Consider the following 27,462-nt stretch of genomic DNA (forward strand, 5'->3'; position numbering starts at 1 on the left):
CAAGTCTCGTGACAAAGAGGTCCTCTCAAATTCGCAGGAAGGGGTCATTCCGAATTTGCAATGCAATAAAAGAAATCCAAAAATTCATCAGAAAAAACAGAAAGGAAATTGGGCAAAGCCAGCTAAGGAAAAAGAAAAACTTAGCTTCGATTTCTTCGGCCCGGGCTCTTTCGCGACCATTCTCTTTTCGATTGTTTGATGAATGCTTTACGTACTAAACCCTTTGCGAAATTTGCCATAAATTTCCTTTTGTTGTGCAATGGAAGACTCGATGCAAACAAAATGTTTAAATCGAGAGGTCTTTCCGATTGTGACAGGTACCAAAAGCGTAGAAGATAAATGCTCAGAAACAAAAAAAAGAAAAAGAAAGATAGCAATGATGATAAGATGGGGTGAATAAAGAAAAGTCAGCAAAGACTCATTTTTCTGTGAACGCATTTATTATAAATAGATTTCCTTTACCTTATGTTACCTTTTCAAAGACGCGGCAGTTAATTGTTAGATTCATAAACAAAGACTTGTAAAAGAAAGTAAAGGAAAAAGAAAGCAACTGACAAGCACCAAAATCGTACCAAAACCGCGTTAAAAAAAACAACAACAAACAAAAAAGCAGTCATAACCAAGACTTAAAACAGAATGCCTTTTTTTGGTTGCTTTTTATGAGTTTTGTCTTTTGTTGTTCCTTTCAATAATTGTTGAAGTATTACCTCGTGCTCGTTAACTCTCTTTTTTTAAATTTATTGGATAGACATAAACTACATCACTGCGCGCGGATCTTCGGAAAAATTTTAGAAAAATGGCATGGTGGCTTTCTCAGTTCTCATAAAGCAGGCAGACGTGGGGTTTTTCCAAACATAAGTTAGCAACAACTGATTCCGTGATATTTACATTTCGCGCGGGAAACATTTTAGATGTCATGTATGCTAAAGTAAAATGTCTTGTAATTTCCGTGGCGCTTACATAGCATTTATAGGCCTAGATACGTATCCGCTGAATACCCCTATACTCCCCCTGTCGGAGCTGCGACAAGAATGGCGACAGAGCCGCAGGCGAAGAAAACTCGCGTGGAGTTGAAGTTAGTAGAATTTTCGTGTGTTATATAATCTTGAGCGATCGAATAATTTATTTGTGAAATTTGGTAATTTTTCGTTTTGGTGGGATAGTCTCCCTCGAATTTTTGAAAACTTCGTGGGATGTACTTCTTCAGCATATGTCAACAACAATGCGAAGATTTTAGCGGGAAGAAAACATTAAAAACTCAAGCCATGGAGTAGCGGAAATTTGGTCTGATTTATATCCGTTCGCTTTGATTTCACACGTGCAGAGAGTGCCTGAAAAACAGATCACGGTCAAAGTTTGGATGTCATACGTTAAATTTGAAGTAATTTTACTGGAAGTTGGGACATATTAACCCCATGTGTCTTGCTGGCGATTGGGCAATAAGTCGTACCAGTCCTTTGTTAGACCTATAAGACAATCGTTAACCTTTGAGTCATTCTCTCGAACGGCTTCAACGAACAGCCAGTGGTCTGCCACCAGGTTAAACTCAATCTTAGTACACCGGTAATCTGAATTATACAATGACTAGGTAAGCTTCAAAAACATTTCAGCTTTAATACGTCCTTTGGGAAATCTATATTTAGTGTGTCAGTTTAGGAGGACGAAATAAATTTAGAACGCTCATATTATCAATGAAACTTTAGTGTACCGGTGAATGATCGTTCTAAATCTAAATTTGTCCAATCTACTAGTTTGCCTGCTTTTGCTCAGATTTTTAGTTCTCTGCTGTTAAATTTCAGATGAAAATATTAAATCTCAACTCACACCATGGTCAAATTTGTCAAAAAGACAAAAAAAGGGAAATATTGTCTATTATTTAAGCCTCTGTGTTGAGCAGAAACCTGCAGGTGTGAAACTACTATCTACTTAATGCAGGGTTTTCACTTGAAACAGGTTGTTTTTAATTGCACAACATGAGTTGATTTTCAGACCCTCATTTAAGGCAAGTGAGTTATCATCAGTTTTCAAATCTCTCCCACTTAAGAAGATAGTACAAAATTTGCTCATCAGATTCCACGTTCAGTTGATTTAAAATGGAATGTATTGTAGTGTGATAGTATAAATTAGGTTTGTTTTTCAAAGATAGAAGCAGGATAAAAATCTGTCTATTTATAATGCAGGTTTGACAATAGTTACACATCTATTTAATGAACTTCAAGGTTGGATGAAGAGCTTTAAATTCAACAGCAAGTCTTCATTTATCTTAAGAAAGTTAAGCTTGAAGTTATCTTAACCTGAGTTTATTCCTTTCACCCTATTTATAATCACTGCTAAAATTTTTTTATAGAGAAGGAGTTGTCCTTGCATTGGGAAATCCTCTTTTGGATATCTCTGCCACTGTTGATAAAGATTTCTTAGACAAGTAAGTTGTATGATTTTACTACTTTGTACAGAACCAGAAATGATTTCCCTTTACTTGAGTGTTACTGTGGCTTGGTAAAACGTTAAAACAGAGTACACCTTTGAACACCTATTATTTAAAAAAGCTTTGGATTAAAGTTGGGAGATGCATCCATCTGATCCATGCTTATTACTCTTGTTTGAGCATTTTAACCCTTAACAGAATTGATTAACATGTAAATTCTCCATGTAATAGTCATATGTCATCCAGCAAACAGGTAATGAGAAAACTCAAACTTGTCAGGTAGAAGTTATCTCGATCTAACACCAAATTCTTGTAACTAATTTACAAGGGAATATGTATCAGCTAGAGGGGAGAATTAACAATTAGATCTTAGGAGATAAAGGGTTAAATACTACCACTGAATTTCCTTTTGTCCATTCAAATTTGACTTTGATGCAAATGCTGTTTTGAAAAGGAAACCAAATGGTTCCTTTCTGTGAGTCCAACTCAGTCAGATATAAGACTTTAATTCAAGCTTGAGCTTTACTGGCTAACAAATAAAAATTTATCAGTGATTGCATTTGATTTATGCCTTTGTTACTTTTTTGCACATTATAATAGGTTTTTCTTTTTGTTCTTGTATTTACAGGTTTGAACTTGAAGCTAACAATGCTATTTTGGCTGAAGAAAAACACATACCAATGTGAGCTTAGAATAGAATTTTATGCTTATTGCACATCATTCAGATGAGGTGTAGTGATTGTTATTTTTGACTGTTTCAATAATTGCAAGCACATCATTTCAGGTATCAAGAAATGACAGAGAAATTCAATGCAGAGTTCATTCCTGGTGGAGCTGCACAAAACAGTATTCGAGTTACTCAGGTAGCCAAGTAAAGAACTATACAGGGATAGAGGCTGTGGTTTTTAACGCGGAGCAAAGTAAAATCTCCTATATCTTTGCACTTAGGATAAAATCAGATTTTTCACAAGTGGTCAAGATACCTCAAATTTTTCACAAAACTAAGCCCATTGTATGTAGGAAACCTCTTTTAGTTCAGCATTCTGTTGGGAGAAAAAGTAAATTAATATTTTCATGCTATTCCTATAGCTACAGTGTAGAATAATTTATATCTGAAAAATGTTACAATGTAGATTGATTACAAAAAGGAAAGCAAATAAGGAAGTGAAAATGGCACAGGTGCTTTGTGGTCAAAAGTCACTTATTGTTCTCCAATGTCTTCAAAAATGCAAGTTAAAGTGTGTTTTTTTATTATGAAAATACGGGTTTCCACAAAGTATTGTACCTTGAAAAGTGATTGATCGGTTTCTCTTAGGGTATGGAATTTGAAATGTAAAAGATTCCATAATATGAAATAATTTGATATTTGGAAAAGCCTTGTATGCATCTGAAATATTACCTTTGTGATGTTGGGTAGTTTGGTTTGGTTGTGGGTGAATGGCTTCTGTCTGCTAATTTATGGCATTGTATCATAGACTTGTATCTAGATTTAAGTCTCAGCCCTATGCTTTTAAGTCTAAACACAAACTACAGTTTGTTTGTAATGCTACCAGTCTAATATTTAACTGAACCCAATATGCTTAATAACATGGCAATGTTTGACTATTGCAGTGGCTTTTAGGAAAGGATGGCAAAAACACATCTTACATTGGCTGTATTGGTGAGTTTTAAGTTTTTATTTAGTTTTATAACCAGGGTTTTACTCCCAGAAGTGACTAAGACAGAATTTGAGAGGAAAGAAACATATCAAAAAGTGAAAATTTTGGATTTAACACCAAATTCTAAGCACAAAAGTTAAATGAAATGTACAGCAGACAGTGAAGAGAATTGAAATTTAGATCTTGGAAGTGAAAAGGTTAAATGCAATAGCCTCTATTTGGCATGAAAAAAAAGCTGGTATATTTGTCCTTGGACATTATCTGCTCCTTGAAGCTCACAGTTTTCCTTTAGTTGATTTTTGCTCTTGGAAACTGTTCACATCTTGGGACAGATAATGTCTGCAGACAAATATCTGTGCATATTTTTGTGCCAAATAGAGGCTATTGTTTATCTGTTAGGGCCCAGGTGTATAAAAGGTGTATACACCATACAATGGATAAATTGCTACCCAGTGGATGACTGTAAACAAAATGTACTGCGTTATTCACCAGACAGCGATTTATTTAGTGGATAGCACCATCCAGCATCCTAACAACATGGGCCAGGTAATCTAACACCAACTTTGAGTCACTAATTTACAAGGAAATATGTAACAGCTAGGGGGGAAGAATTGACAACCAGATCTTGAAAGTTAAAGAGTTAAGCCCTTTTCTTGTGAGAACTCAGCTATTTGGATGCTTACAAATATCCATTTAATTTCTGTCAAAGTTTTACCTCAAATAAATGTTTGGTTGGTAGCAATCTTCAGCTCTATGGTTGCTTTTAAACATTTCTTAACATTTATGTATGATTTCTAGGCAATGATGATTATGGGAAAATTCTGTCTGAAAAGGCCACAGGTGCTGGTGTTACTGTAAACTACTTAGTTCATGCTAAGGAACCCACAGGAACGTGTGCTGTGTGCATTACTGGAAAACACAGGTGGGTATTGAAAAAAATAATAGAAAACAGGAAGTGATATTTTAGAAGTAAGGTTTTCGTATTTATTTAAAGTCTCTGAAGCCAAATGTTATGTAAAAATTTAAGATGCAGTTTTGTTCAGACTTGACTGTGAGTACCTTGAGCATACAGGAATCTGTAAGTATATGTGAGGTAGCAATTACTTTGATTGATACCTAATCAAATTTACTGAACATGTCTTGGGACATGTGGGAGACACCACAGTTATGTAGGGTTAGCTTGCCAGAACATTGTGTGGAGAGATCTGGTTTTAGTTCCAACTAGGTTCATCACATTGGGTCCCTGGGCAAGACACTTGACTACCTTGCTGCTTCTCTCCCACATTGCTTTTCTTTAAACCTGAGTAACACTGGTGGACTGTAAGGGAAAACAGGGAATTGTTTAGGATGTAACATATTGGCTCCACACTCAGTTAACCCATGACACCCTAACATCAGTATGTAATTTATCCATAATGTTCATTATACATTTCTTAGGGTTCTGAAAAGGAGAATTTGTTTAACAGGCAAGAGTTCTTTAGTTGTTGATCATTTCCCTAATCTCATAACCTTAATGTTTCATTCAGGGCTGATATTGTCAGGAGAAGTTAGATGCCAGTCACTCTTAGGGGTTAAAGGGTAAAACTGGAATAAACTTGAGGACCTATGCAAGTTATTTTTATCAGAAAAGTTAACTGAAGAAAAGTGTAAATTATTAAGAAACTCTTGCTTCTAGGTCTCTAGTTGCCAACCTTGCTGCAGCCAACCATTACAGCAAAACAGAGCACTTGGATAAACCAGAAAACTGGGCTTTTGTTGAGAAGGCTGAAATTATTTATATTACTGTAAGTGCAGATTAAAAAAGTTCATCTCAAAACAATTTTATTGATTGATGCTACAGAAAGAAATACAGGTCAAAGATATTTTGACTAATAATGACAATTACAATTTCCTCAATTGTGACCAGTTTAAAAAACTCCTCTTTTCAGCTTATTCACTTGCCAAGTTGTTATCAGACAGTTTGTTATTGGGCAGTCAATAAGCTAATCACATTTAAAGTTGTAGTTTAAATCAACCAATCACAACATTAAACAATCTTTAAATGCAAAAAATTAATATCCCCTTTCTTTCATAACTTGGCTATTCTTCTTCAAATCTTAATTTATATGATTAACTGGCAATAAGACTGAGTGGAGTCTGATTTTGTCCGTAATCATACTCGCGATAAACAAATGGGACTCCCACTATGAGGTTGTCCAATTTTGAATATCACTTGTTTGATTACAGGCCATCTGCTTTTGTTTTCTTGCCAGTGCAATGTACACTCCATCATGTCATACTTCACCAACTTGTACAAACATCAGTAATGACAGCCATGAATCCTTCCTTTGGCAGTTATTCTTGTTAGTTTAATAACTAAAAGATGTTTACATAATGATATAGTTTATAGGTCTGGTCCTTTGATTTATTTCCTTATTAATATTGTTTACTCCTGTACAGGGCTTTTTCTTGACAGTATCTCCAGAATCAATTGTGGCAGTAGGCAAACATGCTGCTGAGAAAAACAAGGTATTCCTATCATTATAAAAGTTAAAGACAACAAAAAACCCACTCAATTAACTCTTTAATTCCTGTGAGTGACCAAGACAGAATTTCTCCTTACAATATCAATACGATATTAAGCAGACAAGTAATGAGAATAAAGAAAAATATCAGGGGATTATGATGTGATCCAACACTTAATTCTCCAAACTAACATCTCAAGAACTGTGTGGCAGACAGTAAGGGGAATTACTAGTGAGATCTTGGGAGTTAATGGGTTAATTGTGCTTTGAACCCAAGATGTGGTTTGGTAACCATTATCTGGGTGCCATAGAATTGAACTCCTCCAGAGCGTAAAATTTTCAGGCTTAATCATGTTGTGCATTTTTTCCAATTTCAGTTCACCTGTGAGGAACATCCGTTATTTTTTGTCATCCGAAATGTTGACCTACATGTGATCATTTATTTGTGAGTTAAGAACTAATTTTATTTTCTCTGAATTGTAGATCTTCACAATGAACCTGTCCGCACCATTCTTATGTCAGGTCTTCAAAAAACCAATGATGGACGCACTACCATATGTGGACATTCTGTTTGGAAATGAGACAGTAAGTGCATTAAGTCCTTGGACCCCTTAACCAGCCTTTTTCGTTCAATAATAGAAAAGAGATCCTTTTTGTTGTAAGGGCTGCGAAGTACTACCAAATTGAACATGTTCTTCGGGCTTTTACTCCAATTTCTAAACGATCTTCGTGTGTCCATACGTATAAAAATACAAATTTAAGTTATTTTGCCTTTTCCTGAAATTTCTTCACTAGAAACTTCGAGTTACATGTTGACTTAATCGCCGCGGACCCGGTGGAAACCATCGTTACACTCCTATTGGTAACAATCGGAGTTATTTTTTCTTCGAGTATGCCAGTGACATTTTCTTTCACTTCACACTAGGCATAAAATTCACCATCTTCATTTGCATAATCATTGCGCATTAGCATCACATATCGACATTCCTATCCTAGCATTATGTTGAAGTTTTTCACCATGGATCCCTAGTTGAACGGCCTAGCCTGCAACGATTCTCCTATCGCTCAGTGGTGCAGAATCCGAAGTACAAATCGAAAGGTCATAGCTTCGACTCCTGTTTGGAGCACTCAGATTTCTTTTTCTTAGAGTATGCCTGTCATCTCCTTTCACCCTTACACTTTGTTTTCCTGTTGCTTTTCTTTGTGTACCCAGTTGTAATCTGTGATTTAAGTGTTACCGAAGAAAATGAGTATGACAAATTATCTGGCATTTTCCCTGCCTTTGGAAAAAAATGTATTTCGCAACTAAAACTCATGAAATTTAACTTTCTTCCTCTTGCAGGAAGCTGGTATTTTCGCCAAAGAGCAAGAACTTGGAGTAAGTCCGAAAGTGTTTTTAACGTATGTGTCACTCTTTTTCACCACCACTGACAATACTTTCCTCCAAGTAAGTTTCAGGCTGCAAAGGATTAGGAATTGGTGCATACCTTGCTAGTGCGATCCAATAGGACGCTTTTGTGCAGACTATCCTGAGAATGGATTGATAGTTTAACAGAAATTGATCTTCAGCGACAGGGGCCCGACAGGATCAATGGAGGCGATGGAGATTTCTTAGGCTCTGTAGTCCTATCTTGCGATCAGTTGGGAGGGAAACTTGGATTACGTTTGTTACGTAATAGATCTGGCACAACTAATTGGAGGAGCGAGCGTTTAGGGAAGTCATCCTATTTCCGCACGTTTTTGCCTCTATTCCTTTTTTGGCGTGTGCCTCACCTCAAATTGCCCACACCTTTCTATCTGAAAACCTGGCCTAAACTGCGCACAGGTCAAACAATGATCATTTCTTGTGTTATCAACAGACAGAAGACTTGAAAGAAATTGCGATTAAAATAGCAGCACTTGAGAAAGTTAACAAAGACCGCTCGCGAATCGTGGTGATAACTCACGGAAAGGAACCGACTCTCGTTGTTAGAGGTAGGAACTTACTATGTAACGCACCGTCTAAATCTCAAAATTTTACTTACCAGTGTACATAAACAATAGCAAGTAGAACTCTGTGATTGGTCCATAAAACTCGCGCCACTTTCTCAACCAATCAGATGTAGATTGGCCACAGTAAATAGTTTCTAAAGTTGACGTATCGAGCGTTGGCCCTCTGCTCTGATATGGGGGGGGGGGGGGTGACGTTCAGCTTTAGAAACTTTTTACGGTGGCCAGTACACGTTATCAACTCAGTTTTTAATACAAATTATCTAGTTATACTCCTCCACCGACGCAGCAGCGCGGTTTCTTTAGAAATTTACTCCCTTTATTAATTTGTAAATTAATCACAACTTGGTTGCCCGCGCTTTCCCGCTCCGGTAAACAATTTCTTTTCTTCTGATTGGCCGCGCTCTATTTTCAGAGTAGGAGTAGTCCGAGATCGTTGGCTTCTAGTTACTTGTACTAAGTTAGTGTTGTTTCCCAAAGCTAAAGCAATGTAGACTGTGTAGGTCACAATCCCGTAGTTCTTCAAATTGTCAAAGAATACCTCGCTCAAGCCACGTGGAAATACGACTGAGAAGGACTAGGGTTCATTTGCCTTAGTCCCTTTATCTCCGCGGTTATTGAAATATCGTCGCCGTTTCTCGAAAGTCTCGGTAACTGAACGGGCGCGAAGCCAATTTTTTTAAATCAAAGTTTAAAGAATAGGAAAGCAGGTTCTGGCTCCCTAACCATTCCATTTTCTTTCTTTAGCTGATAGTTTTATTATAGAATTTTCAAAACTTTTAAAACCCCCATATTGAAGGAGAACATACAAGCTTTAGCAGCCCTTCCAGGAATTTGCCTCAGGCTGGCAAAATGCTAAAAAAAAAAAAAAAAAGGAAAGAAATGTAGAAGATTGACGCGGAATGCAAATAACGCGTCAAACTTTCTAAGATACCCAGAACTGCGGTTTGTCGACTGGTTAACCTTCCTTTGACCTGGTTTCAGATGGTAAAGTCACAGAATACCCAGTGATAGTGATCAAAGAGGAAGATATCGTAGATACAAACGGAGCTGGTGACGCCTTTGTAGGAGGTGAGATCGCTTAGACGTAGTTAGTCCTCTTTACCGCCGTTGTTTAGTCTGGCTACGCAAGGGGGAGAACACTGGGAACGAGTTATGTTAACTAAACAAAACAACGACTGCGCAAAAGACGAACGTTTAGCTACTATATATCAAAACTTTAGCTGAGCTCCATGTTCATTCTTTCTTCAGCTCTGCCCCCTTGTTTACTAGAATGAAAAATTCTGTCCTCTGTCCATCATTTCCATGTGTAATGCTTGCTCACACCCATTTGGTAAAGAGCTTTGCATTTTATTACTATTCATCTTTGGAAAGAAGCCTAAACCTTAACTAAAGTTTTAAGCTTCTAATTCAATTTTTCATACGTTTTCTGACAAAATTTAGGGTCGATTTACTTTTGTTTTGCTTTGTTATGGATTTAAATTTAATAAAGTTAGATAAACCTCCGCAACTAACTTTGAAACCTGGCTTTTCGAGAGATAGCTTTACAAGAGAATTTATGTCAATGTGTAAACTGATTGTTCTGTACAACGATTACAGAACTTCTCCATTTATGAAGAATTAAGAATTTCAAAGCAAGATTTTCTTGCAGGTTTTCTTAGCCAGCTCGCCCAAGGAAAGCCAATTGATGAATGTGTCCGCTGCGGTCACTATGCTGCCAACCATGTGATACAGCAGTCAGGTGTCACGTTGACTGACTTACCAAGCTATTCATGATCTTTCGAAACTGCAACATTATTTCAGGCTCTGTAGGAATCATTTGAAATAAATTAACTTCGTGAGAAGCTTCTTGTGATTTGCTTTGTTCTACGGTTGTGCAGGCTCAGATATGTAATTTCTGTCCTATGAGTGAGCACCGCTGACTAGCCTTTCTCTGTTAATAACGTTGTAAAGTTTTTTTACATCATAAGATTAATGTCATTAATTTTAAGACGTCGTTAGTTTTGAGACGTCGTTAAGTTGCTTAACGACGTCGTAACAAGCCTTGAAATCTGATTGGTCGTTTTGTTAAACTAAGTCTTCTTTATTGGCTGGGAAAAAGATCCGATTCAGGCAAAAAACGGTGCGATTCGAGACTAAATCACACCGATGAGAGCCAATCATATTCCAAGGATCACCAGTGATTTCAAAATAGATGTCATTATATTTAATTTTTGACGCGTCTTGGTGATAGATGTAGAAGCGGTTACTAGCAGTTAGATTTTGGTACTAAATTTTTTGGTACTAAATTCTAAATCTTGAAAAGGGGTGTAAAGTGCTTAGAACAGCAATGTATCGGCGCCATAGAGATTATGTTACTATTATTATTATTATTATTTTCATTTATCATGCCATCATAGCATTTAAGAAGTCTCTAATTTCAGTAAGAACTTAAATTTTTTGGCGATTTCATAAGTTTTTATTGCGATTTACAGCTTATGACGTCTGTACTTTAAACAGAGTCGTTAAGTTTGTAAACGTTTGTTAAAGTTAAAGACGCTGTTAATTTTAAGACGTTATTAATTTTACTCTGGAGTATACTTAGTATTTTACTCAGCCAAATAGACCCCTAACAATACCGCGGTTCCCTCTCGATTTTCGTATCTATCTTTCTCGCACCTATTCCCCCAGATATGTTGTAAGCCAGAAACATGACGTAACTGGCAGCTATCTCTGTTTTTAAGACATTAAGGTCTGTAGACACCAATAAATGAATTAAGGCCCTCCTGCAAAAGATTCTAGGGCTCGATTCTACAATACTTCCTTTCCCAGTTGTCAATTCGTTCTCTTAGCGCGCGCGACAAAATTGACGCGCGCGACATTAAGATGAACGTCACATTCAGGAATGACTCGTCATAAAGGAAAACCGGATCATCAATTGGAAAGCATCGTTTGCAGAGAAGAGACGTGTTGCACGTTTGACCGAAGAAAAATAATCAGCTTTTAGAGGTTACTAGAGTTGTTGCTTCGAATATTGGTTGACAAGGATTGTTTGCCCTATACAAGGTGAGGAAACGAACAGTACATTTGTGATTAAAAGTAGAAATGATCAGATCTTTCATTGCTCATTCGCTGGAAGTTTGTACTCTAAGGAGCGAGTTTTTTTTTACCACAGGAGGGATGAAAGTTACGATCGTTTTAATCTGTTTTTTGCTGGCAACGGCAAGTCCCACTGGAGAGCGGAGTGCTAAGTTCAGCCACTCCCTACCCAGTCACGCTAGGTATCTGACGCATCTGACAACAGCCAGTGGTAAGAAAAACCTAAATAGATATAGAAATAGTTTTCATATCTTAATACGTGCGCAATGATTAGTCAATTTAGCGGGTTTTATTTAACTATGCGGCCCGTTTAAATTTAAACGTTCCCCCTCTGTTTGAACCCAGAGATATAATAAAGACCTTACTAATCTTGTTTTCTCGGTCCGCACTATAAGTTGAGGAACGTCGCTTTTTTCACTCCAGTTTATGGCCCACGCGCTTCGCGTTTGTTTCTGTCAATGGTGAATGATTATGCCAAGAACACTAGCATGTAAAACACTGAGAACAGGCTTTGCTGAAAAAAAGAAAAAAAAACAACAAACAAACAAATTTAAAAAGAAAAGCAATCGAGGCTGTTGCTCTATAGTTTCGGTTTTCATCAAGTTTATCTTTACTAAATTTTTTCACAACGAAGATATATTTGCTCCTAATTTTACTTGTGATCATGCATAAATAAACAGGCTCTTTGGCATTTTTTTCCAGATGTCCTGTTTCCTACAATATTTACTGTTTGTGGAAGTCTTTTGGCATTGTCACTGATAGCAGTACACACAAAAAGTTATGTTTGGCTTCGAAATGACAAAGTTGAGAAGAATGGCGCCCGTTTGGATTTTTCACCTGGTCCCGTTATCCCTCTTTACGTCCATCGTGTCACGCAAGAAAGAATGCAATCAGCCGCTAAACGCCCTGTCACACAAGTCAATAGGCTCCCAGCGAGCTCAGCGAGCACTGTTAAGGAGGCTACTGAAGGTGACGGTCGTGAACTGTGGAAGAAACGGCGACAAATGCTGCGCGAGAAAAGAAAAGAGAGACGTGCAAAGGGACCGCTCATTGATCCCGAGGTACTGAAAAGAATCAACCAGGAGTGGCAGTTGATTTACGGGTTCACAAACAGAGATCTATTCCACATTAAAAACGAGTTAGAAAATACGGTTGCCAAGATTCGCTCTGTTTATTCTAAGAAAGACAAGGCTATCAAATTTGACGATTCCGTTCACGTTATGTTTGTCGAGAAAGAAAACAAAGGACGTCGGGTGAAGAGATCGCGAAAAATGGAAAAACATGCCACGAAATGTGACACAGAATCTCATTCAGCAGCTTATATTCAGTTCATTGTTTGAGGACTGCAGATAAGACAAATAAATCTATATAAATTGTATATTTACAATGACTCTACCATTTTAATTGTAGAATCAGACACAATAAAACTTAGATGTGATTTCAATGTGGTAGCAAACTCGTATTTCAAACGACGTGTTATATACCTTCACTACGAGTATGAATTAAATAATCATATATATGTGTTCTCTTAAAAAAAAGTTTTTCAAATTCTGTTCCGACTCTCTTGGCCGTTGGGGCCTATCAACGATAATTCGTTATCTCTAGTGAAGTGGCCTTGTCAATTGTGCTATTTAAGCCAGAAAACACATCCCGGCAAACTTTAGGCGAAATCGTTTGCGACAGCGACTTCCTCTAGCATCGTTGTATGATGTCCTTCAGTAGCACTATCATTACATAATGGTTTTGAAGTCTTATGCTAATGTATCAAGAGCGTATCCACGAGAAAAGCAGGCAGGGGGTGGTAATGTTCAAATCACTAATTTAGCTCAAACTTGGCGTAAATACGATCTATCATGAAAGTATCTCGCTTTGCAACTTTGCGTCATCCAGAGCTCATGTTTGATTGGTTCTTTGTGAGTGCCTTTGTTTATCAACCAATCAGATTGCCCTGTTGATGTTGTTCTTTTTTTTTTTTTTTTTTTTTTTTTTTACTATTTTTGCTTTAAATTACCTAAGGCTTTTTCCTGCACTAAATTTCCTTCTTAGTTCAGTATATTTCCTGAAATCTGCATTTCTCTCAGCTAATCAGAATCGAGAAATTTAGAAAGGAAATATAAGATCAGTTTGAATGAAAACATCAATCAGATTTCAATCCCGCTGTGCTAGTCGCACTGACATCGACTTTCCGTGAACGAAGATGTATCCTATCCAAAACGTAAATTGTCGAGATTGCTTCTTCACAATGCCAGTACTCTATTACAGACAATATACCACTGATTTTTCGTCTCTTATCGAACGAAAGGTCGATAAGCGGTTTTTCCTCCAAAGTACTGAAATCAGGGGCACCCGGTTGCTGGAATTCGACAGTCCTTCAGAACTGTCATTAGATATTCTCAGACAGTTTTCCCTTTTTATGAGTATTCATCTCAGTTTCGGAAGTTTTGTGATGGCTTTTACTGCTCAATTATGTAAGAATTATGACTAGAGGTGGTTGCTCAAGTACTAATTGCGAGATATGATAATACTTGTTCAGTATTCAATAACAATTTAAAGCGTCTTCTCCAGCGACTCACCATAACATAGGTAAACAAGTGACGAAAATTCTGCCCAAGCAACAGATACAGGTATCTATTTTAGTGTCTTATTTTATTTTTTCATTTCAGTTTCCAGTTTCGGTTTCTGACATTGGGTTCCTGTGTGAATCAACTCTCTTTCCTACCGACCAATAATATTCAAGCATGTCTTTAAATAAACCCTGCATCAGAGGTGATATGAAAACCACACATTTTATTGACCATCATCAGATGACAAATGAGTGAAGAAGAATCTTACTTGAACAAACGGGAGCGATGGATGCTGAGGCTCTTAAAAAAATACTAGGACCGAAAACCTTAAACCTGCTAAGTTACGTAGCAGTTATCTTGTGGTTCGGACTCGCAGTAACCCTTTCTGGTGTCTTTGTGGACATCGAACACAGGGAATCCAGGTTTGACTTTCACTGCAGTGGGGCTCCAGAACGCAGCGACGACATCGACAACAGCGAACTTTACCGGGGAAAGTGTTTTGAGCTATACGAGAGGCGGTATAACGAATATAGTGTCCCTGTCTATGGCTTCGTGATTGTACATTGCTTCCTTGTGGGGTTTGTTTGTGCAGTTTACGCCCAGATAGCGAGTCCTATAGTCGATCAGTTACAGAACAGCAAACAGTCACACGACGATGAAGGGAGACAGTCACGCAACGCCGAAAAAGAAAGAATGGGACGCAAGCTTTTTCTAGCTTACTGTTATCAACTTTCCATAAGGCTTGTCATAGGGGTATTGTTTATTATCTTACAAACTCTGTTGCTCTATCGTTTCGAAATTCTCCCCAAATTTCATTGCTCAACAACAGGAGAAGATGATCAGCGCAGAAATATCCCACTCGAGCTCGATTGTCACAATCCACGGGCAAAGAAGAAGACCTTCTGGTTGCGTGCTCTTCTCGTAACAAATGGAACTTACGTGCTTCTTATTTTGATTGAAATGCTCTGCATTTTTTTGCGAAGAAAAACGTTTCTTACTGACCACCTAAATATTCCCGACTCGCCCCAAGGCCGCTCACAGCAAAAGGGACGGAAATGAATATGATGTCATTCTTATTAGGACATCTCTCCGCAACCAACGAACCCATAGCCAATGATTGAGAGCATACCAAGAATATTAACAGAAAACAATGTTCAGAGCTTGGATAGCCGACCTTTCCGAGTTAATCGAGGCAAAGCCAAAATTAATCATCTGACACTCCACAAATTTATACTGATACAGTAAATTAGAGAAAACTTAATTTATAGAGAGTAGCACACTGAATAAAACTGATGACACAGTGGCCCTCTATAAAATAAAATTAAAAGTATGGAAATATCGTAGGTATAAAGGGCTTTTTTTTGTTAACATTGCCTCATCCATATACGAGGTGATTTAATTTCGAGGAGCTTGGGAAACATCGAAAAAGTTGGTCATGTCTAAGGCGTAATTGATTAAGGATCTGCTTGAGGTTAGGGCCTTCAGGCAAGCTGGCATGACCAAGTCTAAAACCTTAACAGAATCAAATAAACCCTTTCACCTTCCTTTCTCTAGTGAAATAAAACTGAGTAAATGTAATCTAATCGTTTTAATCAATTCCTTCCATTCTCTTTGCCCAAGAACATAGTGGAAAATTCAAAATTATTTCGTATTCTGACACTCCGAGCCTCCTTTTTAAAGCTCAACCAACATTTTTCACTTTACTTTCGGTTACTTTCCCTTCCAAGTAAAATCAGCGAGCCATTTGTTTTCGCGGTCTAGGACAAGGGGCGAATTGGGTTAGAGTTAGCGTTAGGGATTATGCAAGAACTAGAAGCCAAGACAAACCTTCATAGTTACAATTCTATAACAGTCTCAGAAATAAGTTTCTACGGCGATGATGCTGCGGATCAGCGAAAGCTAAGAAACTTATTTTCAAACGATAGCTTTAGGCCTCATTTGAAACCATCAATAAATCCTTTGCTTTAATTACTCCACCATGCATAGAAATATCCCTTTGTGACCGAACATTCGACAGCTTTTTAACGAAAACTGAAAATGAAACGGCGTGTCTTCTTTTTTGAACATTTCATCCTAACCAAATAATTTCTGATTTGAAAGAATTTAATTAAAGCTCACGGTATTATTTAGAAAAATACAGCAACTCTAGGAGTTTTCGAAGCAGGTTGGTCTTCTTCGTGAGCAAATCAAAAGGTCCATCTACCGGTGAGAGTCAAGGCGACTTTGTATTTTTGAAGACTCATTCCATCGGGTCTAGACTCTCTATATCAAGTAAAGTCCTTAAAAAATTGGGTTGCATTTACACCAGAAGCTATACATCTCTCGTTAATTTTGGTCAGCGAACAATTAAAATCGCCACCCACGATCAAAATTTTTCCAGCATCTTCTTTGAATGGTCTCGAAGCCAGTATATTGAAGCGGGAAGTTTTAGTGTCCATCATTTCGTGCGTCATTAATACCGAGCGAGACCTGAATACGAAATCTCGATTGTGGTTAGCATGACGAGAGGGACTGGTGTAAACAAATAATGAAAACATGGCGGCCAAAAGCGCACTTGAACGTGGAATAACATCAGTCTGGCAAAAACTTTTGACTGTTGTCAACAATGCCTTGGTTTATCTTGATAGTAGAACAGCTGAATGGACTCACTGGTGTGGTAATCTACAAGATCTGATTGATGCAGGAGCGCTTAATGTCTGCGACATTTCTTCTGGAAGAGTGAGTAATGGTCTTGATTTTCACAGATATCTTGTTTTAACTTTTAAATTCTTAATTGAAAGTCCAGAAAGGAAACAATTAAGATCATTAGCTCATTGAGTTATAACAGGTGATATTACGAGTGAAAGATTTTCGGAGATCGTGCGTGCTTATTATTTTAATTTTATGGACTACTTAAGCTTCAGAACGAAGAGATACCGATACATAAATTACTTTTTTGATTGTCTTCATCTTGCTAGCAAGCCAACAATACTAGCATCTTTAATAGTCTTAATGGAAATCTTACACTTGCCAACAAGTTTCCGTTTTTTGATTTTTCCTTGGCCCCGTTGAAACCGCTTTGTACTTTTATGCGAGATAACGATTGAAAAGATTTTGAAATTATGGCCCTTCATTTCTGATCAAATGGTAGGTTTTTTAATTACCTATATATCATGCACCAATTTCAGGCAAATCTATCAATTTCAGTTTATCGTAACTCTTGCTCCTATTAACCTATTTTGTTTCCATTCACCTTATTGTTGCTAAATATTCCGTTAACCTTTTTTTCTAAAGATCTCATTAGTAATTCTCCTTCCAGTCTGCCATACAACTCTTATGATGTTGGTTTTGAATTAACAAATAATCCCCCAGTTGTTAGTTTTCTTTATCCTCATTACTTGTCAGCTTTTGTTCACTCATTAAAGAGCTAATAAATTAATCACCTTTCTCCCTGTTATTTTCAGGGTGGAAATGAATCAGAAACAAAAGCTGTGTTTGTGATTGGTACTCTTCTTCAAAGTGAGACTCTGGACTTGATTCATGCCATTGTAGAATCAAGTGATTTTCAGCACTGCACAATCCTTTGCACAGTGCCTGAAAATGTGCATTGTTTTGCAAGACATGTTGAAATAGGAGAAATATCACCATTTGGGGAAATATCACAGAAACTTAGAGAGTGGATGGGGAACATGGTAGGTTTAAGTAATTGGAAGGATAGGGTTGAAAATGTGGAAAAAATTGCTTAATTTTTCCTTGTTTTTCTCTTGCTCGCAGCCTGGTATAACGAAGTAATAACATGATTTCAAGGGCGAGAGTAATTTATAGTCTTTGAAAAATCTATAAGAGCTTACTTACACCAAATTGCACTCAAATGACATGACAAAAGGAACACAGAAAGTCAAGAGAGACAAAATTCTGACAGTGCATGCTATTTGTAATTTGTACTTGCTTTACAACCTTGCACTCATATTACAACTTTGCACTTGTGTTACATAAAAAATGCTCTTGTTTCAGCAGATCAGAAGAGCATAATTTTTTTCATTTAATATATTGTTATACACATTGATGATGGTGCAAAGGGGGGTTCTGATCTCATTTTATGCATGGTTTGTATGAAAAATTCATATATCATATGTGTAAAAGGGAAAACTTCAAATTACTCCTTTTTTGTGCAGGGTTTCAGATTAATCAAGTGTAGTTTTCACAAACTGGCAGACAAATTTGCAGTTAATGTTCATACTCGCCTTTCTGTAAAATTCATGCATGAACCCTTTTCCACCCTTATCAATTAAAAAAAATTATTTGGTATTTGCTTCACTGATTTTTATATGTATTCAAGGAAATAAATATGCAAAAATTCAGGTTTGTTAGTAGCCACATATTAAGAAACTTCTATTTGTTTACTACAGTATGCCACTGTAGATGTCCACTACTTGCCCCTGTTTCCTGCTGTGGTTTGTCCTGGTCTTTTCATTACTCCTGTGTTTTCAACCTTTTTTCCTCTACTGCCATCAGACGTACCAAGACTACAAAAGTTTCTCAGGAGTATGGTATGATTTTTATCTAAATACCCCTTCTATTGGAGACTGAGTTATCAAGAATTCACTTTAAATTTAACTACATTTCAACATCAGAAGATGGGGCTGCATGGTCCTTGAGATATTTACCCTGTACCAGTATTAGACAAACTACAAATCTTACACAGTATTCTATATTTTTTTTAAATTAAATGTATATTTTGCTGTTTGTTTAAGTGCTGTGTGTGTGACATGTTGGGAACTTATCTAAACTGTCTGAAATTAACAGGGTGACAAAAGAGTATTTAACAGCCTGAATGACTTTGAGGTGACTTCTCTTCCTCATAATCTGCAATTGAAAGTCAAGGTAGGTAATGAATGTCTTTGCAGCATTTTGAATTGAAAGGGCAATATGCCCACAAATGCTAAGATTGGGCAGGGCAATAATCAGGAATCTGAAAATAATATAGAACAGCACGCAATTTCTACTTTGTTGAAAATTTCCCTTTCTGTAAAACTTTAAAAAAAAAAATTCAACACTTCTCTAATGAATCTGTTTGGTTGTGGTCATCTTTCATATAAAAGATAAATGCTGCTTTAAACCTGCAAAGAAAGAAAATATCAAAGTTTATGGGATTTCATTTTCTAACCTTCATCCAGTAAGTGAGTAATATGGAGGTCCTAATGATAAACCCCAACCACTCCATCAATGATAAATGTGACTTGAGTACATTATCCTTAGTTATTTCTTACCTTCACCTCACTGTTTCAGATGTTTGCCTTTGGTTTGAACAGTTTGTTTGAATTGTTGGAAATCAGTGAGGATTGTTATGGAGTAGGATATCTCAGCAAAGTGATAGCTACAGAACTTGCAAACTTACCAGCAGCTAGAACAAGAAGAAAGGTACATCAGCCAATCACTTGTAAATTGGTCCCATTGCTTTCAATGAGAAACTCTTATTAAACTTGGCTTAGGTGACAAACACCTACCTACAGGTAGGATTTGCATGTCATCGACTGTAAAAAATTATCTTTGGTTTTTATCCTCAGGTCTAAAATCTAGCATCCTCTTTCTACCATTGCATAAAGTCAATTTGGTACAGTAGAACCTTGATTTAATGAACCTCTATATCACGAACAATACTCTTCAGTGTGCCCAAAGTTACAGTAAAATGTATGGGAAAGAACCTCAAATAACGAAGCTTGATATGACAAAATCCTTGTTATGATGAACACAATCCAGAAGCCAAAATGTATAATATACCCTGATATAACGAACAAATGTCAACACGTGACCAAGGACAAATGTGAAACAGATCAACAAGAATCAGTATCCTCCAATTCTGTAACAATAGAACAACTTCACAGTTAACAGCTCACTATAAATGCCAACACTGACATTATTGACATATCTGGCTTTATGCTCTTTGTCTCTTATTAGTTCTATTAAGTTGAATTTAACCTCTTTGTTTTTGAAGGCTTCTTGTAGTTAAAGGTGTAAGAGGCAGAAATTTCCAGTGACTTCCACTGAAATTTGTCCTCTTTACTTCAAAAACAAGGTGCTGTAGCTATGTACAGACCTGTACAGTGCATGTGTACTGTAGCTTCATATAGACATTAAGGCACAAAATGTTATTTACCGTGATCATTCCGATCTCAAAATGCTGGGTAGTGCAATATCACACCAAAAAAAAAAAACATCTGTTAACCATCCCTTGATATAACAAACAATTTACTTGTGTTTCCATAAATTCCTTAAATTGAAGTTTTCAGTATTTATTTAATAATGGACCCAGGATATAATGAGCTTAATTCCCCAGTCCCTTGGCATTTTCTTAAATCAAGGTTCCACTGTAGCTTTCTTACAGAAAATTATAGTTAAATCTGACATAATGATATGCATGATGTCTGTCTGGGACTTTATTTTCCTTTGTCCCTGTTGTTTGTAAAAGGTCTGTCTGTGAATTTTGATTAAATTTACATAATAGTCTGAGAAGAAATGGATGTATTAAACTGCAGTCTGTTTTTGATTTACACTGGTCAGAGCTTGAGCAGCCGTGGATCACTGATTTTGGTTGACAGAACACTTGATCTGGTGGGAGCAGCAAGCCACACATTTGATACACTTGCTGATAGGATCATCCAGTCATTGCCAAGATTACCACAACACACCAGTGATGTTGCTGTAGATATGTCACCACTTTGCTCTCCTGGCAGGTATGATAAAGGTCACATTTTTATGAAAGGAGACCTCTTTTTCATAAATTTGGTGCAGCTCTTAACCTTTTAACTCCCACTAGAGGTAGGGTTTCATGTCACTCTCCTTACAAGTACATTAACTAGCAATGGGTTGAGGAGAATACTTGGATCAATATCTAAGCAACTGCCCACCTACTGCTCCCCTAACCCAACAACAGTCAATTGATGACAAGTTAAGGTCAATGTTGGGTTAGAGGAGGGGTAGGTGGGCAGTTGCCCAGATACTGATATTGATCTGAATACTCAATCTTATCATTTGGGAGATGTTATCTTGATATGACATAAAATGGGCTCAACATGCAAATGAATAGTAGTTAAAGGGAAATATATCATGTTATTTACTTGATTTAGCCCCACAGCCTTGTTACCTTTATTTCAAAATCATGTTTTAGAAATGACAGCTAAATTTTTAAAATGATTTGTAGCTATCCTGTAAAACATAATTAAGTAATCTCATTTTTTTCACATCAATTTTTCAAGGGTAGGGTAGATTATTGAGTTTAAACAAGCATGATAGCTCCTGCGTGTAATCTTCAAGGAAAGACCTCATTCTCCTGCTTGCATGTTGCATTTATTTGAGCACAGAATTTTTTGGAAGTCATGCTTCTGTTTATGGTGCTAAATCACATGGGACACTTATCTGAGAAATACAATAGGTACAAGGCTGAACAGGTCATTCTTTCTACTCTTCTTGTTTTCAGTTCAACTCCACACACTGTGGCGCCAGGCTGCTTAGCACATCCTCGAGATCTTTCTACCCAGGCTCTTCTCTGCTCCATGATAACCAAGAGACTAAAGGTGCCCTGCACATGATAAATATGTTTTATTTTTTCAGACTTCACTGATATATATTATAAGTTATTCTATTCCATTGATATGTGCATCTCCTGCCACCTTGAACTTGAGATCCCATCCTTGGGTGTGGACCTGTGTCAGAGTATCACAGACTACCCTGGACCTCTCTGTTTCAAGGCAAAGAGAAATAAAAAAAAGTTTTCCTAATTGTTATGTACTGTCATGAGAAGCAACAAACAAATGATGAAGTATGTAAAAATCTATTTTAACAGTTCTAACAGTTATTTATAACCACTCAGCACTATCTGATCATTTGCCAATGCTTTACGCAAGCCATTCTTTGCCATATTTGAGAAGTAAATCTCATGTTTATAACAAGTACCAGTATTACTTTGTTTTTTTTTTCTGTGTCATATTTTTTTGCTATTGACATATACCCTGATTTTTGTCTCTAAGGAAAGCCTTATGGATTTGTCAAGACAGTTACAGGATGCTTTGACTAAAGAATCACTGATACAAAAGAACAAAGGTGTTCAGAATAAAATCACAATAGAGCAGCTGGTATCCATGTCAGAACATTTCAGGTATATCTACATTGTTTTTATACATAAATTTAATACTTACTCTCAAGATTGTGCACAGTATATTTCTGTTCTACCTTTAGGTGACTTTGAGTTTCTTTGGTGCAAGTAAATACTCTTCTCCCTTTCTTAGAGGTCAGCCAAAGTGTTTACAAAGACATGGTGCACTGCTGCAGTTGGTCAGAGCTACAATTGCAGCATTGAAGAATGAACACAATTCACAGATGGAACACTTGCAAGCTATAGAAAAAGTAAGTTTTCTATAAATTTTTCTCCCAGTTCTCGATGCCAATTAGTTGATACAGACTAAATAACCTAAGTTTCTGGCATCATCCATGTTGTAGCATTTATGATGAAAAAATTGTCAAATACTACTAGTAAACTTTGTGGCTGGTATGACGCAGCGTTTTGTCTTGGTCAAGAGACTCATCAGATACCTTTCATAAATTTAAAGTGAACTTGTCAAGCATTGTGTTCAAAGTCCTGTTCATGGGGTTTGCAAAGTCAAGATATTAGTAGTCTGCCATTAGCATTGTCCTTACAATTTGCTGATGCTTATTTACAGTATTGTGGCTGGTTGGGAATATTGCCTTTGAAGGGTGGTTATTGTTCTCCAAAAATCTAAAGTGATGGTGAAATGAAAATAAGGATGAATTAGTTGGATTGAACATTGTGCTAGGATTGCAGGGTCATGCACTGAAATCCTGGCATCTTTTTTCAGTTGCAGGAAATTGAGAAATATCACAGGAAGGATCATTTCATGATTTAATTTCATCAGCACAACTCATATGAAATCTCTCAAAAATCGAATTTCTAAAGGCATTATGAAGTATGAAATATACAGTCATTTAAAAGGACACTAGACAGTTCTCAGTTTCAGTTCATTTGGCCCAGTGTCCAATTCACAAGACACAATTATTAAATTTCATTTCACTTATTTTTTTTCTGAGAGATTAATTCTTTTTTATTTTTAAAGGGTTTAATTCTCCACATTGGAGAACATGGACCTCAAAGTGCTTTATCAGAGGTGATAAGTGCGTTACAGTCTGACAGTAGACAGAGGTGTGTATGTAAGCTCTTCCTCTTTTGTTTTTTAATATGTCTCATCCATTTGAAGCCAAAGGTAATGCGGAAAAAAGGCTATTAACTACTTATTGTGAACATATTTTACAGAGTGGTCTAAAGTTGAAGCAGTTTTCTGGTAGTTTCATCCCCAAACATACTTACTCTTCCTTCTTTTCTGTAAGGTTTTGGTTGTTTATGTCTCACTGATATCTTTAAGATGTGCTAGGCCTTTATTATAACCTTGAGGATAAGGTAGCTTATGGCAAATATTATCAAGCATGGAGTTTGGGGATCATTTTACACTTGTTTTATATTCTTTTACAGATTTGTAGCTGTAGAAGATGTTTTGCTTGTCCTGGTGTTCCTATACTCACTTACTGGTGGACAGGATTGCTTTGACTCACCCATGGAAGAAGAACAAATCAAAGTATGCACGACCTCTTATTTGACATGATGATGTTTTGACTTATCTATGTTACAATCTGTGTGCTATTAGTTTGCTAAGCTGAGTTTTATGTAAGAGAATATATATATATATATATATATATATATATATATATATATAAAATTATGTAATTTATTACATATGATTGGTATAAACAAGTAATTGATGTTGGAGCAAGAAACACAAAGCTAATGCAGTTCTAGATTGCTTTCAATATTCAATTGAAAATTGTTGAGTTAATACTGATTATGCTATTAATGCACAGCTGGGTAATCCTCATTACTTGTCTTGCTATGTCTTTGATACTTTTCACAGAACATGCTGGTGAATAGCATACTCAGTGGAGCGCTGAAATGCAACAGTGAGCAGTTCTTAGGTTTGTGACAACCTTTGGGAACTCCAGGGGTTTCAAGGGTGTTGGAGGACTTTTAATGAGGGATGAAGAAAGGGGAGGAATGGGAGCCTCATACATCTCAGCCATCCTTCTCCCCCCTCCCCCCTCCCCCCTCCCCCCTCCCCCAGTTTTGCTACACCCCTCAGCCCAAGTGATCCGGCAACAAAACTGATGGTTTTATCGATTTTCATGATATGGAATGACCTGTGGGAGAAATTTTGACCCTCTTTAAAAACAATTAATGTCAACGTCGTTAACGTTGTGCTTAGAGTAACTCTTTTTTTATTTGGAGTAAGAAATGTTCCCCATTTACTACATTCTGATTTGCAGTCCAGCTCTTTTTTTAAGAACGCAATCACACCCTCGCCCAACCCCCCTTAGTTCACACTGATGAAGTTTCATTTATTTCTTGACATAAAGGATCGGAACTGTCGGAGAAGACCGTAAGAAGTAGAATTTCGGATGCTTTTGAAAAAGTTCGAGGCGTTAGCTTGGCGAGAGAAGAACTGCAAGTGTTCAGGTATTGTTGGATAATGCATAGAAATGTTGAGGTTTGTGTGAATTATAAGTGTTACGTTTGACTTGTTTGGGATTACCTGTAATCTGTGTTTTCCTTCTTTTTTGAAAGAAATGTATTTCAGATGGGAACAGCATTGAAACCAGCTCAATATTATCCTCTCGTCAAACAGGTTTGTTCGCATTTGTCATCTTGTTACTGTTAGTGATGCTTTCTTTTTGTCTGCCACTATTATGGGGTTTTTGGACTAAATAACTTATAAGTTGCAACAAGAAGACATAACAACTGGTTGCTGTCTGTTTTGTGCAGTTTATCAAAATACCAGAAACAAACTTACGTTACTGTCGGCTTTATTATGATAGAAGCTTGGTAATTAATGCTCTAGATTGCAAATCGAAAGTTCGTGGCTTTAGTCCATGGAAGGTCATTTTTTTATGTTATTGGACAAGACACGGTACCCTGACAATGCCTCTCGCTACCTATAATATATATAATATATATAAACGGGTACGTTTATCCACCGAAAATATAGGGAGAGGGGGGTGGTATGGGTAGAGTTTAACCCGTGATGCAGTGACATCACGTAGTGGAGGAGTGGCACGCTTTTTGCAGACGAAACTGAGTCAGAGTAACCCTCGGTGGCCATGTGAGTCACTTTATTATATTTTGCACTTCAGTAGACTATACTTTAGAAACACTTTTCAGAGCACTGTTTTAGTAACAAAGCTTTTCCTGTGAAGTTCGAGTTTAAAGCGTTTTGTGTGATTCAACCAAAGGAAATTGTTCTGATTTATTTGAATGTCTAAAATGCTTCATCTTTTTCAGATAACAGAAGGCATTTTTAGTCCTGAATCACCTGAACTACCCGACATCGAGTTCAAGTCACACGGATTTAAGGATCTTATCAAAACAGGATTTAGGTGAAACGAAAGGGGCGATTTTGTTTTTGCTGTCAGTTATTTCCTGCCAGAGATGCACGTCATGCTATATTCGTTAATTCACCATTTCTTGTTTTATTGTTTGACTCAGTTTATTCATGAATGTGAGCAAGCCTCGTCCTAATGACCATCCTTTGTTGGTTCTGTTCATCGTTGGGGGAATCACATGTTCAGAGGTTCACCAGATAAAGGAAGCGTTAGCTGCGTATCATCCTAATACCCAGGTGAGAGCGTTGTTGTTATGGAGCCAATTTTCTGCGTGTTCTCCTAAATAAAAACCAAAGTAATCAACATGGGAAGTTTCTCCTTTAGCGTAAGTGGGTCCATACGGCTTGGACGTATGTTATGCCACCCACAAGTTCTGGAACTAACTAAAGACAGACCTTAAGGGTATACTTGAGTACTGTGAACGGTAATTTAGGAAAAGCATTACTTTACTTTCATTCTTACGGAACGCTTTGATCTGAGGAGTTTCTAGTCACTGGTGGGACTTCTGACGCAACATTCTGATTCACTTCTGTTTCTCTTCGTTCCAGCTTTTAATTGGTAGCACACGGCTTATGAGAGGCGAAGATTTGTTCAAGGACGTTTTCCTCCAGGATAATCTGTTCCCAGCTCTTCATTAATGATTTTCATGAAGTGTGGCGTGACACACATCTGGCTTGTGACGCCGATGAGAAGTTGTCCAAGTCGTCGACTAACTTGCTCGCGAACATAACATACGTGTGAGTGATAGTGGATGGTCAGTTGTTTTCAACAAAACAAAAGAAAAACTGTAAATTGAACAGCTAAATGGACAACACACGCAACCCCAAGCCCATAATGACATCACGATGGTCAAAGATTCGCTGAAAATTTTTTTATTGCTATAACCAATTGAAGATTGGTCAACACAAGAGAATAGAAACTGGTCAATAAATATCTCCCTAATCGTTTTTAGTAGAGGCTTAAAAAAAAGGAAGAACCTGAGATCAAGTACAAGTGCTAAGAGAAGAGACTTACAAAGGACCAAAAGCCAAACGCGGCGCAAAACAAAAAATTTTGAACTTATTTAAAATATTGAACAAATGCACGAAGGGTGCATAACAGTTGCAGTAATGGAAGCGACAGGCGTAGAGCTTCGTCAAAATATTCTATAATTTTTCATATTCTGAGAGTGCTTTTATTGTGGCGTGAGAAACAACTAAAATGTCCCTAAGAGATACCTTTTAAGGGTGCGCCGTTTGTTACATCTGACCAGTGACACAGAGCATCGACAGTGGCAAGATGTAATTTAGTGATGACAACTGAGTTGAAAACGTAAATTGGCCACCGTAAAGAGTTTAAAGTTTTGAGCGTCAGCCCTTCGTCAATTTGGCAAGATGGTTTACTTATGGAGTTGTAAAGCGGACTTATAGTGTATTTTCCACAGAGAACAAACCTTGGATAATCTTTTTTGAAATGTAATTTATAAAAGATGGGCTAAATATATGGAGTTGTTTGCACGTTTCAAAATAAACTGGAAGGTCAAAGTCTAGTAGTAGTTACCTCCCTAAGCCATTGATCAGGTTTCCAAACCTACACCATTTCCCATGGTATTGTCATGTTCGAGAGTTTCCCATAACCTTTGAGGTGACTTTACAAGATTCACAATCACGTCTTAGGTCATTCCCAACCTTCTGATTGGTTTATAACAACTGATCACATTTGCTTGACTGCTCTCAAGTTCCAGTGCTGAATGCCCTCTTCAATTCACAGTATCTCGTTACCAACTC

At 37.1% G+C, this 27,462-nt stretch overlaps 3 protein-coding genes and 1 long non-coding RNA gene across 7 annotated transcripts; 3 read left to right on the forward strand and 1 right to left on the reverse strand.

The window, feature by feature from the left end:
• Positions 1-957: 957 nt before the first annotated feature.
• Positions 958-10,420, forward strand: LOC113672971 (uncharacterized). 3 transcript variants are annotated; one of them, XM_027189317.2, is made up of 13 exons: positions 958-1,075; positions 2,348-2,422; positions 3,054-3,107; positions 3,210-3,288; positions 4,037-4,085; positions 4,882-5,005; positions 5,759-5,867; positions 6,523-6,591; positions 7,071-7,172; positions 7,930-7,965; positions 8,447-8,561; positions 9,561-9,647; positions 10,228-10,420. In XM_027189317.2, exons 1-13 carry the CDS (start codon positions 1,032-1,034, stop codon positions 10,350-10,352), a joined length of 1,068 nt encoding a protein of 355 aa, XP_027045118.2. In that variant the 5' UTR covers positions 958-1,031; the 3' UTR covers positions 10,353-10,420. The 3 variants fall into 3 exon arrangements, with proteins under 3 accessions (XP_027045118.2, XP_089052682.1, XP_027045121.2); XM_089196556.1 differs by having other exon boundaries at positions 989-1,075; positions 4,037-4,088; positions 4,885-5,005; XM_027189320.2 differs by having other exon boundaries at positions 1,034-1,588.
• Positions 10,421-11,481: 1,061 nt separating this feature from the next.
• LOC113672972 (uncharacterized) lies at positions 11,482-13,098 on the forward strand. Of its 2 annotated transcripts, XM_027189322.2 has the most exons (3): positions 11,482-11,621; positions 11,731-11,865; positions 12,357-13,098. In XM_027189322.2, the coding sequence occupies exons 2-3, from the start codon at positions 11,736-11,738 to the stop codon at positions 12,992-12,994; spliced, it is 768 nt and encodes a 255-aa protein (XP_027045123.2). In that variant the 5' UTR covers positions 11,482-11,621; positions 11,731-11,735; the 3' UTR covers positions 12,995-13,098. The 2 variants fall into 2 exon arrangements, with proteins under 2 accessions (XP_027045123.2, XP_027045122.2); XM_027189321.2 differs by having other exon boundaries at positions 11,515-11,865.
• A 3,600-nt stretch (positions 13,099-16,698) lies between these two features.
• Positions 16,699-27,219, forward strand: LOC113672991 (sec1 family domain-containing protein 2). The gene is made up of 17 exons (XM_027189339.2): positions 16,699-16,936; positions 17,662-17,889; positions 18,607-18,747; positions 19,004-19,081; positions 19,487-19,618; positions 20,759-20,931; positions 21,675-21,771; positions 22,225-22,352; positions 22,483-22,600; positions 23,326-23,411; positions 23,739-23,841; positions 24,175-24,235; positions 24,674-24,773; positions 24,882-24,942; positions 25,596-25,690; positions 25,800-25,932; positions 26,245-27,219. Exons 1-17 carry the CDS (start codon positions 16,754-16,756, stop codon positions 26,332-26,334), a joined length of 2,007 nt encoding a protein of 668 aa, XP_027045140.2. The 5' UTR covers positions 16,699-16,753; the 3' UTR covers positions 26,335-27,219.
• On the reverse strand, positions 25,407-26,299 carry LOC113672992 (uncharacterized). Its single transcript, XR_003446368.2, has 2 exons — positions 26,159-26,299; positions 25,407-25,975 (listed from the first exon to the last, which is right to left on the reverse strand). It is a non-coding gene; the product is annotated as an uncharacterized LOC113672992 (long non-coding RNA).
• Positions 27,220-27,462: the final 243 nt, after the last annotated feature.

Source organism: Pocillopora damicornis, chromosome 2 (assembly GCF_964200805.1).
Source record: "Pocillopora damicornis chromosome 2, jaPocDami1.2, whole genome shotgun sequence".
In the NCBI taxonomy this organism is placed as follows: Eukaryota; Metazoa; Cnidaria; class Anthozoa; order Scleractinia; family Pocilloporidae; genus Pocillopora; species Pocillopora damicornis.